At 30.7% G+C, this 15,067-nt stretch overlaps 1 protein-coding gene across 1 annotated transcript; it reads left to right on the top strand.

Annotated features, from left to right (window-relative positions):
* The first annotated feature begins 2,720 nt into the window (after window positions 1–2,720).
* Window positions 2,721–12,908, top strand: LOC113519736 (NPC intracellular cholesterol transporter 2). The gene is made up of 3 exons (XM_026904917.3): window positions 2,721–2,885; window positions 11,079–11,189; window positions 12,581–12,908. Exons 1-3 carry the CDS (start codon window positions 2,804–2,806, stop codon window positions 12,856–12,858), a joined length of 471 nt encoding a protein of 156 aa, XP_026760718.2. The 5' UTR covers window positions 2,721–2,803; the 3' UTR covers window positions 12,859–12,908.
* The last annotated feature ends 2,159 nt before the right edge of the window (window positions 12,909–15,067 follow it).

Raw genomic sequence — 15,067 nt, 5'->3', positions numbered from 1 at the left:
TCCCATGTAAAACCAAGTCAGTTATTTTAATTAGTGTTCATGGATTTATTCAATATTATTCAATAGCTTTGTTATACATTGATATCAAATCTAATTACTTATTAAAGTTTTTAGTGACCGTATTAGTATTAAACATCTTTATTTCTATAATAATTATAATGACTTTGCAATTGCACGACATTCTACTAATAAAATAATTTATTCTTAAGTGCACTGTTTAAATTTACTTAGCAATCGAAATAGTAGATTTTGTATTACACTGTCTCATCTTATCTTATTAATATAATAAAATTGTAATTAGACGATGTCTGTATATAGTAGTTATTTAAGAAAATAATAATATATAGGATCTTAATAAAACTAATAAATGTCAAAACAATAATTTTTAGAAATGTTGTGTGTCTGTTTATATGTTTGTTCTAGCATCTCGCAAAAACTATTGCACCAAATTGGGTTCAGTTTTTACAGTTGTATTCTTGAAGGTCTAACTTAAAATTTGGGGTATGTTTCATCTTAATACACTATCTAGAAATGGTGATTTCAGAAAAAGGAATAATGAATTCCTTTTTTTGAAATCCCCGCATACGAAATAACGGGCTAAAAGCTAGTTCTTTTTTAATTATGGTGCTGTGTAATAGCCAGGTCATTATAATTATTATGAAAATAAAGATTTATTGATACGGTCACTCTAGTTATAATATATTATAAACTTTGATCACTAAAAATTCAAACCACGCTTTACCCACAATGAAATTATATGGGGGTCAAAAGTGACGTAAGGCGCTTCCAGAAAAGGATGGTACGGTTGTGCTTGACTCGGCGGAGGCACTACCGTGCCCCTTGAAACATGTCTGCATCGTTTTATGAGATTAACAAACAGAGAAGTGTTACATTTTACATGTATCTGTTAATGTATAGTGTAACGTAAAATGTAACTAACACATCTGTTTTTGAATATGGTCCACTATATTCTTGAATCTACATCGGTGCAAGCGAATGTAAATAAATATTTATTTAGGAGAAGTTCAGGAGCATAGCATAGCATAGCTCTCTCGAGATAAACTGGTATTACTAGAATGGTGAAGTACATGCTCCTTATAATATGTACAGAAAGCCTCAGCAGAATAAATATTATCTAATATTATATCGTAATGTCCTCGCGTCTATAGAAATCCTATCACATTTACATTTTCTATCAACTCTTAAAAGTCTGCAATCATCATTATGTAATCAATATAATGTATTTAGATAAAGTTTCTATGAGGCTAATCTGTAAGTAGTACATCCTTTAAGATAAATAAGAATTTTTCAAATCGGTTTATAACTGACAAAGTTATAAGGTAATAAACATGAAAAAGTACGACAGAATTAGGTACCTCCTTCTTTTTGAAGTCGGTTAAATAATTAAGTACCTATATTTTTTTCAGAAAGCAAACAAACGAGATATTTAATTTTATTTAATTTGTCATAAAAGTTTTGTTTATAGTCCTGAACTTACAATGTAAGGTACGACATGAAAACAAAAATTGATCGAGTGCGAATTGGGCTCACACATAGATCGTAATAAAGATTTTTACCTGTACCTGTACACTAATATTATAAAGAGGAAAGATTTGTTTTTTTTTTATGTTTGTTTGTAATGGATAACTTCAAAAACTACTTAACCGATTTTAAAAGTTCTTTCACCTATAGAAAATTACATTTATCAGCGAGTAACATAGGCTGTATTATCTTAAAAAGAATTAAGAAGTTCTTGTGAAAACTACATAATCTACATAATTTAAATTTAGAAAAACCTTTTATTGGCCGTACAACTTCATTATAAAATGTTTGTTAATTTTATTTGTAAACCGCTGTTGATTTTTTAAAATAAATAAATAAATTACTAAACTAGATTTGTAAGTTACATTGTCAAGGGAGTCAGTGGATACAGGTGGCTCAGCGCTGTTACTTATGACTGTCGATAAAGGAGATCTATGTTCTTCAGCAGTGAATAGATAAATTATTGTGAGAATTTTAAGCGTATTTATTTTTACTTATGACGTAAGTCCATGTCGTATGAACCGTAAACATATTTTGATATAAACTGTGTTAGGAAAAATTATACTTTTCTTTTTTAGTACTATCACCGATAATTTATTACTGTACGTAATATAACTGTAATTCAAATTTTTCTCTTAAAAACATTTAGAGAGTAGTTTGTACCCTATATCCTCTCTGAACATATCAATGTGGATGGACGATATCTTAGTGTTACGACTTTATCCGTGTTGTTAACCATAGATAGTAGTTAGTTCTTATTATTTGTTTTTAACGGTGCCTTTTTATCATTTCGCTACAGAAAGAAGTACAGAAAAATAAACTACAACTCAATCTTTTTACTGAAATATACCTACTTAAGTATTATTTTAGTTTCTACTGGTGTCTAACAAATTAGTAGTAAGAATGTCTCAATAATATAAAAGTGAAATTTCAATTTTAAAGATACAGTTAGCTTTTCAGTATCGACATCATTGTCTCACAAGCAAGTTCTAAGAATACTACATAATAGAACCTGTTTAGATTGTTAACGTACCGTAAACATAAGTAGACGAGCTAATTAATGTACATATTAAATCTTAGGGCAATGGACATTAGGTAGCAATTATTGTGTATTAACATCATAGTTAAGTTATTTCATGACTATAAATGTAAATAAAGTTTTCGAATGACGGCCGTAAATTGTAGAGGACTGGGGCCAGACAGACGCTAGTCAGTGTTCAGACTCGGACTGCTCCTACCTTTTTATACGTCAGACGTAACCATGATTTCATTCAAACAAGTTGTGTTTTTGTGCTCCGCAGTCCTTGCTCTCGCTACTGCCACAAACGTGGAACAATGTCCTGGTGAGTCGTGGTAAAATATTATACTTATATTATCTACTAAATATTTTGTTATCTTCTATATAGTTTCAACATCTTGTATATAACACTAACCTACTTATTAAAAAATTGCGGATCTTCATTCTGCTTTTCTGACATATAACTTGGCAAAAGAGCATTGTTTACCGTAATGTTACATTGCATAAACAAAAGTAATTCTATCTAAATAATATTTAAAATTTTTAAACATTAATAAAGGTACAACACAGTATTTCTATTTGACAATGTTGTACTAAAAGCGTAAATAAATAATAATCTTTAAGAACTAGCTGATCTGGCAAACAAAGTCCTTGTTCTTAAGGCAAACGTTACTTTGCTCCTTACCGTTATCTACAGAGTCTCTTTTTCATTAACGGGATAAAACTACACTATTGGTACCCTAAAATCGGTTGAGCGGTTTTGGAGATTAGCGTGAACGAACATTTGTAACATGGGAATTTTATATCTACCTATAATAACTAACTATATCCCGCGACTTTGCCCTTTTCAGTATATAAAATACCCTATGTATTAAGGATATAGGCAGCTTACCCATATATTAAATGTCATTCTTCATCATAACATACATAAAATATTACAAATTTTCACATTTATAATATTAAACTTAAAACTCGAAACGTACGAGTATGTGTGTATGTGTAATGTATGTATGTGTCTAAGAAGTTAAATTGATATTACTGTTTGTAAATGATTTATAAAATAAGATATTTTTAACCCATAGGCAGGCATGTACTGTCAACTAGTATCGGCTTTCAATTTTCGCAGAAACAAACATATCTACATTATGTTATATGATAGGTACTTACATAGGCAGGCAACCTGTTTACGCATCCGATCGTGCTTCGTTTAGTTTTGTAAACATTAGGTAGGTACATAAATGACTATACATTAAATACGAAGTCTTGTAGTCGCTTTTGCAGAACAAGTTTTTCGCGTCAACTCATCAAACGCTCAAGAAATGCCAGTAATATATATCTCTAGGGGTCTATAGTAGTTTTGGTTCCATTAGATAGTATAATCTGTTTTAAATAAACTTAATTGAAATGTCAATAAATGTCCTGAAACGACCCTATGGTCGGATCAATTATTTGTAGACAACCTTCTGATATCCAATAGTAGTAGTACAAATAAAAAAATTGATTATGTGACGTTTTAAAAATCATTTATTAATATATTTTAGAGCGAGCTTTTGTGACTTCACTTCACTTCATCCTATGTAATAAGTTTATGACATATAAGCACTTAGATATAACATGTAACAAATATACAAATATACATCTTTTACAATATTAGTAGGACAGTGCAATTTCCCCTTCGTATTAGAGTACTCTATGTCTTAGTTGAAATTAGCTATATATATATATATATATATATATATATTGTCTACGTTAGCGAATACATACGGGATCGATATAATTCACGTAGTCACATAATACATAATAATATTAGACCTCACATGAGTCTAAGCTGCATTTATAATTAATTAATATTTTTTTGATAAAAGGAACAATTTTTTTCCATTACTCCTTATTGATTGCTAAATTGATTTAGAATTGATAAACATATTATATAATATACACACAACGAAATGCAATGAATATGCGAGACAAATTGAGAACATCCTCTTTTCGGAAATCACTTTAAAATCGTATAAATTGTCTCTTGAAAAAATTATGCGATTATGTGATACAATTTTTAATTGCCGAAGAAGCGAGTTACATTTTTTTTACGCTCACATGTCACATCAATAACTTACTTTTGTTGGATGAATGACATAAAACTATCTAGTATAACTAATTAATGTTACCAAAAATTTTTTTATTATTTTACATACATTTTATATTGATACTAAATTAAGATTATGTTCCCCAAATAAACCAACTTCAGTTGCAACAAAACCTATTATTTTGATTTCAAAACTAAACTCTAAGGATTGATATGAATTAAATTTCTAATAAATTTCAGTCAAAATTATTATAAATTTTATTTATAATGGCCCGTATAAGAGCAATCGCGAAACTATAAAATTAATAGATAGGTATAGAAAAATTATAGCTTAATATCAACCCAATTGTGTTTTGATTTACTTTTACTTCTAACGACAAGCCTTGACATTTATTTTGGTATTTAAAATATTAAACTAATCTAAGTAAAAAAGGTGTTTACGTGCCTAGGTATTTGAATCAGTATTAACTATTTAGATAAATAACTACTGATTTAATCTAATAGATTAAAGAAGGTACCTAATACCTCTTTTTTTATTGTTGGATATGATTTTTATTAAAAAATGAATATTACGTTTACACTGATTGGTGTAATAATAATAAATTTAAGCAAAAAAACTGTGATATAGCTTCATGTATGTTGCTACTTGTGTAGATCACATACATATCTAATCGTGTTCTTGTGTATATGCGTTAGATGCATACGAATATGTCGTTTATTTTTAATGATGCAGTTAAAGTCTAAGAATAATGCTGTTAGGAAGCAAGTAGATAAAGTTGTGATACATATTTAGTCATATCCTTGAAGTTATCAATAATGGTATATAAGTATATTTGCTATGCATTTTGTAAAGGTCAAAATTTTAAATATTACCACCATACATATTATTTATTTATAATTTTTTTTGACTGGTTATATTGTCACTTAAATACTAAACTACGAGTAAACTGTCAGTTTATCTAATAATGCGTTTGGAAGAAATCTTTTTTAGAGATAAGCTCGCCCCTGTGCACTATTATATTCAATTATTTTCTTATACAAATACCCTTTTGTGTACAATAAAGAATACATAAGTACTAAACAACTATAAGGAAATACTAGGAACAGCTTTGTCACCTTAACTCCTTTCTGCTTTCCCATTTAAAATTTTTAATGGATAATTATGCCAGTTACAAGAAATGTAGTTTTAAGATAGACTATTTATAATCGTATATTAGAAATCGTGTCTAAATTAGTGTCACGAAAGACGAAATGTTGTAACGTAACAAAAGTATACAAACGTTGTTCTGACATATAAGTTAAGGATAGGGACACCCTAATCACTTACATTATGAAATACTTTTCATAATACTATGAGGTGTACTTCACCATCTATTTTTATACGTACCAAATTTACATAAAAAATTTATAAAAATCGGTCAAGGCCTTTTGAAGGAGTACAACCATAAACACCACGACACGAAATTTTTTTATATTTAGATATACATATATCTACTTATAATTAAAAATCTATTCAAAATTTATAAAGATAACGCATCGTTTGTGTAGAGCGTGATTTACATATGTAAAATGTGTAAATCACGCTCTGCGTGCGGGACAACAATAATAAACACTAAAACAATTTCAAATCTATAGTGTATGTGGTGGAGATATAGCATTGTGACGGACGGACAGGTACAAGGGTTTTTACGTACCGTTTCAATACGGAACCCCAAAAACAGCCAAATATATTAGCTAAAATGTATAAATAATAGGTACCCCTTTGTTAGCGGACGGTTACTTAAGCCGCAGGCTAACAAAGATGAGAATGATTGCAATATTCTTCGAATTCGGTTCGCTCACTTTTTTTTACTTGGTTAAATAAACATTTTGTTTTATAGCTGTAGTTTTGGTTTTGTTAATTTAAAGGTAAAAATGAAGAATGTTTTCTTTGTCTTGCAAGTATCTACTGGTATATTGTGCATGAATAAGATTTTGGTTCCACAAAAAACATGGAAGTAGTTATTTTTATTTAAAAATTAAACTACTGGACTGTTTTCGAAAAAATATCTATGGAACCAATCTGAATGATATAAAAAAAAAATTCCAATCCGTTTATTTCACAAAAAATAACCGACTTCAGTTGTGGCAAAACTAGTTCTTTAGATTTCGATAAAATTTCTATGGTGCCAATCTGTAAGTATATCCTTTCAGATAAAAAATACAATTGACGGAGTTACGAGGTAACAAATGCAAAAAAAAATACAACCGAATTGAGAACTTCCTTCTTTTTGAAGCCGGTTGAAATATACAAAAATACATTTTTGTTATCTTTATTAACTCCGTCAGTTCTAAACCAGTGTGAATTTTTTATCTGAAAAGATATCTTACATATTGGTCTCAGAAATTTTATCCAAATCGATTTAGTAGTTTAGTTTTCAGGTCAAATTAAATGGTTTTTTTTTTTTCAATAAGTGACAGTGAAATGGTATACCCGCCAGCGTTATTGGTATACAGTTACCAGTGAGAGATGATAGATGAGAATGAAAAATATCAGTGGGCCTATAGTGACAAATTAATAAAGAATTAATAAAGATGGTTTCCAGGGGAAGCCGTGTGGAGATCGACGTAATAGAGTACATTGCTAGCAATGGGGCTGTTAGCTTTCACCCAAAGTAAATGATTGTGACAAACAATTGAAATCGTTTTTTTTTTTATGTGGGACAATCTTTAGTTACACACTTTAATCACGTAGCCTCTCATTTGGGCCGTTCTGTGTGACAATACTCGATTATAAAAAAAATATTAAATTTATTCATGTTCATACATAATAAAATTATTACTAAATGACGTAATTGAATTAAGATAAAAGTAATATGTAAGAGACTCTTATTATAATTCAAGCGGACGAAACAAAGGTATAATCTTAGGTACCTAGATATAATTAAGTATTTTAGCCTCTAAGTCACATTAAATGTCCTTATAATAAAACCAGCGGATGCCTGTAATTAAATCTAATTACACTACGAACATAGACAAGGACAACTACAAATCATATATAAAGATACTCGCAATGCCCATGACTTCGTCTGCGTGATCAATACATTTGATTGACTTAGATTAGGATAAAAAAGTAGCATATGTCCGAATCATGGACAATTAAGGGAACTATTAAGGTATGCTTAAGACATCAAATGGTATTTTGAGATTTGACTTTTTTCTATTAATTTCGTTGAATAGCGTGCTTTCATTTTATTATCTTACGTAGTCCTTTCGTTGTTTATCCATTGTATCAATCATTTACATTGAAATTTTTTTCTATAATTATATAGCGAGATAAAAATGCATCCTAGTTTTGATAGCATGTAAGATATAGATCTTATCTTACTAATATAAAAAATGTAACTATGCAATGTCTGTATATTGAAGACATTTAAGAAAATTTTATAAGAGGGGTTTTAATATGAGCAATAGAAGACATATATTTTTCTAATTTTATCTGTCTGTCTGTCGAACATCATGCAAAAACTACTGTATCAAATTGAATGCGGTTTTCACTGTTGTGTTCCTGAAAATGTGAAAATTTGACTGGTTTTTCTCCTTCTGAAATCCACGTGCATAAAGTAGCGAGCAAAATGTTAGTTCTTAAATATTCGTACTTTGCAAAAAAAATTAAAAAAAGGCGGTTCTTAATTCGGTTGTAGTTTTTTATATGTTTATTACGTCAGAAATCCGTCAGTTCCCAACCGATTTAAAAAATCCTTTTTGTATTTGAAAGAATATACTTATAGACCAGTTCCATAGAAATTTTATCAAAATCAGTTCAGTAGTTTGGTTTTGAAATCAAAATAACCGGAAATTGCCAGAATTTAAGCCTTTTTTTTTGTAGAACATAATCGTTTTTCATTGTTCTTGTTCGCTATTACCATCCTTTATCTTTGGTATTATAATTTTTATCCTTAGTAGTTTTTTTTTTTTGTGATATGGTAGTGAATCATGTTAACAGAACCAACAAAATATATCTAATAGCGTGCAGTCAAATAAGTACCTATGTAGTTTACAAGTTTATTTATCTAGTACGTAACCTAGAATGAATCCTTGTCCTCATATAAAACTAGATTTGTAAGTTATATTATTAGCAATTATTTATTAAATATGAACACTACCAACTTCAGGAAGGAAGACACTCGTAGACGCTGTGATTCAAAGGAGGCACCGTGGTCCAAAATGGGCGTGAGGTCTAAGAGAAGAGAGAGAGAGAGGGACTGTGGAGTGAATAGCGCGAATTTCCAATATACTCGTATTTATTTTTCGTTATCAGCATCAGTGAAAGTGCCGGATACCGTCAACATTTTACCTCAGTACTTAGTAAATCTTCCTCCGATGAGTAGAATTGTAACTTATAATTTTTACTTATTTCCGATAAAAGTTTCCGGAGCAACTGTAAATTACTGTAAGAGAACCTATTTATCCTAAAACTACATTCAACAAATAATTTTATATTTTCTCGAATTATTCTTCACACCAATCAGTCATGATGCTCTCGCTCTAATATCGTGAACCCAACCCAAAAAATATTAATTTATACTACAATAGCTTGATGAACAAGAAATGAAAATTAGCATTATAGGTACTTTCGGACTTTTTTAAAAATCTACTAAGACAAACAGTACGTATTAATAATTTATGTATAGTGTTCTGTGAAAATTGTATATAAATGAAATACTTGTAGTGCTATATTATTTTAATTTGGATTAATAAATTTATAATCAATAAATCCGCCCGAACATTACTGTTGGAGCACAAACGTAATGGTATCACTTTATTACACCTACCCAATAATTCGCATGCGAAACATATAGTATGACGTGTGACACGTACTTAATATACATATATGTAGGTACCTAAGTAAGATACGTATCAAGAAAATGATTCAAACATCATTTGAAATTCAAAATTCAAATTGTTCAACATTATATTATTCATGGTCTCCGTGAATGAAAATAAAGTTACGTAAGTAAGTAAGTACATATAACTTAGATGTGATCGAGGAAACTTACGCTGTTATAACTGCGGAAGCTGATAGATAGTAGATGCTCTTTGATTTCTGTAATAAAAACCGCAACGGTTATGAATCCAAGTGGCAGGCTTTGCAACCATTTTGTAATGAAGAGTAATTATTTACGGATGACGAATCCGTATCCACTTACGTTTACGATCCTCGTCCTTAAATAGCGCGGATTCTAAAATCAGCCAATTATAATGTCACCCAAAATATGTAATTTGCAATTTATATGTATAATCATCGCTAATGAACCTACTTACCTACCTTATGATAACTGCCTAATAGTAATAATAAAATAATAATTAGATATTGTCATTATTGGTTTTTTTTTTTATTTATCTATATTTAACAATTCAATTTCACATTTAGGTATAAATATGCTAGAAAGCTGTCTGCTTTTTTCGCATACAAGCTCGCGTATATTATTTAACAATACTTACGTAACAAGGTAACAACCTCGTATATAGTTATTAAATACGTATACTTCAAAAAGGTCTCAAATTGGTTGTAGTTTTTTATGGTTGTAACCACATATCTCTATCAGTTTTAAAACGATATGAAAAATGAATTATTTTTTATTTAAAACGATATTATTACAGATTAGTCCTATAGAAATTTTATCAAAATTTGTTCTATAGTTTTGTTTTAAAACAAAATAACCGGTTTTGCCACAATTAAAGTAGGTTAAAAATAGAAGTTGGGAAGAAGACACGGATGGGTCAGAGATAATTAAAAGGGAAGAAATGGTAAAATTTAGTCAAGCCTGTTGTTTCAACGCTGCGCATATGAATAGATACGAACTTTGGATAAGACTTCAATCGAATAAAATCCTCGAATTCCATAATAGTTTGCAAGAATTGAATCCATGATCTTGAAGAACGATAACCGAAGGATATAGATAAGTAGAGCGCGGCGCAATATAGAGACAATAAGTAAAATGTATAAAAAGTAACAAGGGACTGTGAAAAGCGAGTGATACAGTTAAATAATATAGACCGTATGATGTTATATCTGCTACAGTATAAACTATTTTTATTTATATATTTATTTATTTATTCATTAGTACAAATATGTGTACATGGCGGACTTAATGCTAAAAGCATTCTCTCCCAGTCAACCATAGGGCAGTGTCAGAATACTCGAATGTGGTACTACTAATTATTGATATACATACATACTAAAGTTACATAAATAAACGAATAAATATATATGAATAACAAATATACTTACACATATATGATATATACTATATAATACACGGAATTAAGAATAATATAAAGCACTTACTGCTCGGATAAAGATAAAAAGTGAGCGCTTTTATGCACCTAATATAGAAAATAAATCTATTATACATAGGTCCAAGCGTTAAAATGTTGTTTTAATTACAGATAGATCAATAGAGGGTCTGTCAGAGAGTGTGCAGCTGAGTCCATGCAAACGATCACCCTGCCTTCTAAGAAAAGGAACTAATCAGCACATCACAGTACATTTTACACCCGGTAAGAATGTTATTGTAAATCTTAGAATATAAAGTAGGTATATGAACACATCTATATTGTAAACATAACATTTACTACTTTACTGTGCGTTAAACAAGTTCAATGTACTTGAACCTTTGTTTAGAGGTCTTCTACAAAATCATGTCTAACATTTGTTTAAATCCAAACAAAATAAGTCCATTAAAAATAAAAAAATGTTTAAAGTAATATATTTTTTATAAGTAATCGATATAAGTGATGACTTATGGAACCGAAATATGGTCCTTCACGATTGCTCGTATATAAAAGTTTCAAATTAGCGATCTATGGAGAGGGCTATACTCGGAGTTTCTTTGCATGATAGAATCCGAAATGAGGATATCCGAATAAGAACGAAAGTACCTACTCCGACATAGCTCGAAGGATAAGCAAGCTGAAATGGTAATGAGCTGGTCATATAACTCGAACTGACAACAGATGGAGAAGAAATGTTCTTGAGTAGCAAACCCGTACGAGCAAACGCACTGTAGGACGACCCCCTACTAGATGGAATGACAACCTCAAATGCATTGTAGGGAGTCAGTGGATACAGGTGGCTCAGAACCGTTCTTTATGGTAGTCTATGGGGTAGGCCTATGTCCAGCAGTGGACGAATAATGGCTGAAAGCATGATGATGATGAATGATGTATAATTTAAAATTCCTGTTATTTTTAATATATATTTAGGCACATAAAACTATCTGTAAACATTATTATGCTGACTAACCAATATTTATTTACTCAGAGTTTTGACAAACACTGTTTAGATAATCAGTGTTGTGAATATTTTGGATTATATATTTTTGGCCTTAAAAATTTATTTGTAAAATTATACTATAATCAAATGTAGTTGCTGATTTAGATACATAACTGCTTACTGTATGGTATTAATGATACTTTTCAATTTCACACTTTTAGTGCTCTCAAAAAACGTTTTCATTTTTATATCTATATTGCATTATACGAAGGTACTATAAGGTATTCTAGATTATATATAAAACCTGAAATTCAAATGAAAGTAGGTACATTATTTTATTTGAGAATAGTTGTTCAGGATCACGAATACCTATTCCTATCCTTGGGTTGTACTCATAAGCGTTTCCGTTTCGAATTACAAAATTATTATGTGACTAGCGGTTTCTCCCAATTTAGCACAGTTTCCTTAATATAGTCTGGTAGATACTTAATTTTCTATAAGTAATAGAATATTAAAAATCGGTTGAGTAGTTTTTGAGTTTATTCATTACAAACAAACATAAAAAATCTTTTCTGTTTATAATATTTAAATTAATATGCAATATATAATGTTTAAGTAGACATTGCATGTATAAGAATGTGAACTTTGAACAGGAAAATTCTGAATTTATTTGCAGATCAAGATATTTCGGTTGTCAAGAATCACGTCACGGCTGAGGTATTTGGGGTGCCACTGCCTTTTGTGGGAGTGGACGGAAACTCTATTTGTGACAAAATAACGACGGAGGATGGTGAAAAGGCATCTTGTCCTTTGAAAGCTGGCACTAAGTACATCTACAAAGATTCTTTTCCCGTTCTAAACTTTTATCCAAGTATATCGGTAAAAGTACACTGGGCGCTAACAGAAGGAAAGAACGAATTAATGTGTTTTGAAATACCAGTGAAAATTAATTAATTAAATAAAATACTTTGTTTGATACAATAAAAAGTAACAAACCTAAATAAGTTGTAATAAATTGTACCTTATATTTTAGATTCTTGTATAAGCAGTGGTAGGTAAGTAGATTCATCGTTTGTTATGTCAGTTATTCGTAAGTACACGTAGGTACTGGAGTTACAAAACGTACATACTAAGTATTATATCATATGTGATATAAGCACAAAAAAAACGGAAATAAAATTACCTATTTATATAAACAAATACTTTGATTTACTTACTCAAAGCACAAACAATAATATTATTCGCATAGAATAATATTTATTATTTATATAATTATATTATATATGTTAATTGTGTGATCATCGATAATTCTCATAGCTCATCGTTGCAACGAGTCGAAGGCTTCAAGCTGGTATTTAGATGTTGCCGCCCATAAGTGACAGCAATACTCCATGTGGGGCCGGATTTACGATTTGTGGAGCATTAATCGCTGATCCGGCGTGAAGTAATGCTTCGCTCTATTGAGCACACCGAGTTTTTTGGATGCCAGCTTCACCTAATCATCGAGGTGGCCATGGAATTGCACATCACTAGAGATATCGACACCAAGGATCCCAATGCTTTTAGAGATTTTAAGAAATGTGCCTTGGAACTGCGGAGCCACAGCAAATGAAGTTCTTTTAGCGGTAAACGCGCAAGCTTGTGTCTTAGCGGGGTTAAACTATTTTTTGAAACTATTTTATGTAAAAGACGCTCTCCAGTTACTCGATACGTGTTACATACCTATCTTACTACGGACCTTGTATACCTACAAACACAAACAATTACGGTTTGATTCTTACTCAATTACCTATTTCATGTAATGCATAAAGTTGTTTATATTTTCTGAGAAGTAGGTAATTAATATGTATAAGGTAGATAGATATATTAATTATAATTGTTTTCTTATTATAAATATTACGTTCAATAATAATTTTACGCAAATAAATAATTCATTACAATTCGGAATAATGTAAATATAAATATAGTAGTTACTCACGTCCATACAAAATAACAATCCATTGTAATTAATAATTCATAATTTGCTGCTGGTCTCTGCTTATTTACAGAATAACCTTCATTCCAATATTGAATACGAAATATTTTAACCAAACCAAAAACGATGAGTTTCTCAGACAACCGAACAAAAGTAAGCGCTATGTTCTCGGACTGTATTTTTATGTACGTTTCCATATCACTTTTGATACTTTCTGCTATCCTAGCGGGGGGAGAAGAGATTGTTAATAATGGGGATTAGTAGCAATATACTACATATATCAGGTCAACCTCCTCGTGGTTCCCCCTGGAAACCACCGTGATTAATTTGTTGTTTGATTCGTCACGGTGGGCTAACTGGCTTGCTTCGTCCTCACCTATCATCCCTCACTGGTGCCCCGCCAGTGTATACCGAAAGCGTAAGAGGGGTTACAATTCCATTATCATCCATTAAAAAAAAAGTACATTCCTATCCTATTTTTCTTTGCGAAGCAACATTTACTTGTAAACACAATTTCGCGTTTTAAATTCAAACAAGTGTTCGAGTATTATAACATACTAGCGACCCCCCTCCTGGCTTCTCACTGGTGCAATATTTGTTTGTGTAACTTTTAAACTGTTCGACACATTTTAGTGAGGCTTTTTAGTAGTGCTCATGTCTATAGGCGACGGTTACCACTTTGCATCAGATGGGCTGTCAGCTTGTTTACCATTCTAAGTAGTATAAAAAATTTCTTAAAAGTGCTTTTTCAATGAATTAAAATGGAATAATGGCCAAGTCTGCATTTTTTGTAAAGTTAATTAGATTTATGTTTTTTATGCATGGTGATGAAATGGAAAAAATTATGAGGATGAAACTAAACGAGGTAGTCAAGTCAGTTGGCCCCATGTGACTACCCATAATTACTGCCCAAGACTTCCCCCTGAAAACCATCGTAGTTAATTATTATTGAATTTATCACGTTAAGCCTACTGACCTGGCTTCATCCTCGCTGCTGCCCCGCTAGCTTATACTGGGAGCACAGGCGAGGTTATCATTCCATTTTTATCCCATAAAAAAATTAACCTAGTTGTCAAGTGAAGGGTACTTGTAGTAGAGAGGATTGTGAACTCACAGGAAAATAACCACGCGGTTAATGTCTAGTGAATTGTTTACGGTGGGACAATTGATCTGACTTAATCTAAATAC

Source organism: Galleria mellonella, unplaced genomic scaffold (assembly GCF_026898425.1).
Source record: "Galleria mellonella isolate WM207_F2 unplaced genomic scaffold, CSIRO_AGI_GalMel_v1 utg65, whole genome shotgun sequence".
Lineage (NCBI taxonomy): Eukaryota > Metazoa > Arthropoda > Insecta > Lepidoptera > Pyralidae > Galleria > Galleria mellonella.
The sequence above is the reverse complement of the archived record's forward strand: the minus strand, read 5'-3'. Positions and strand labels throughout refer to the sequence as shown.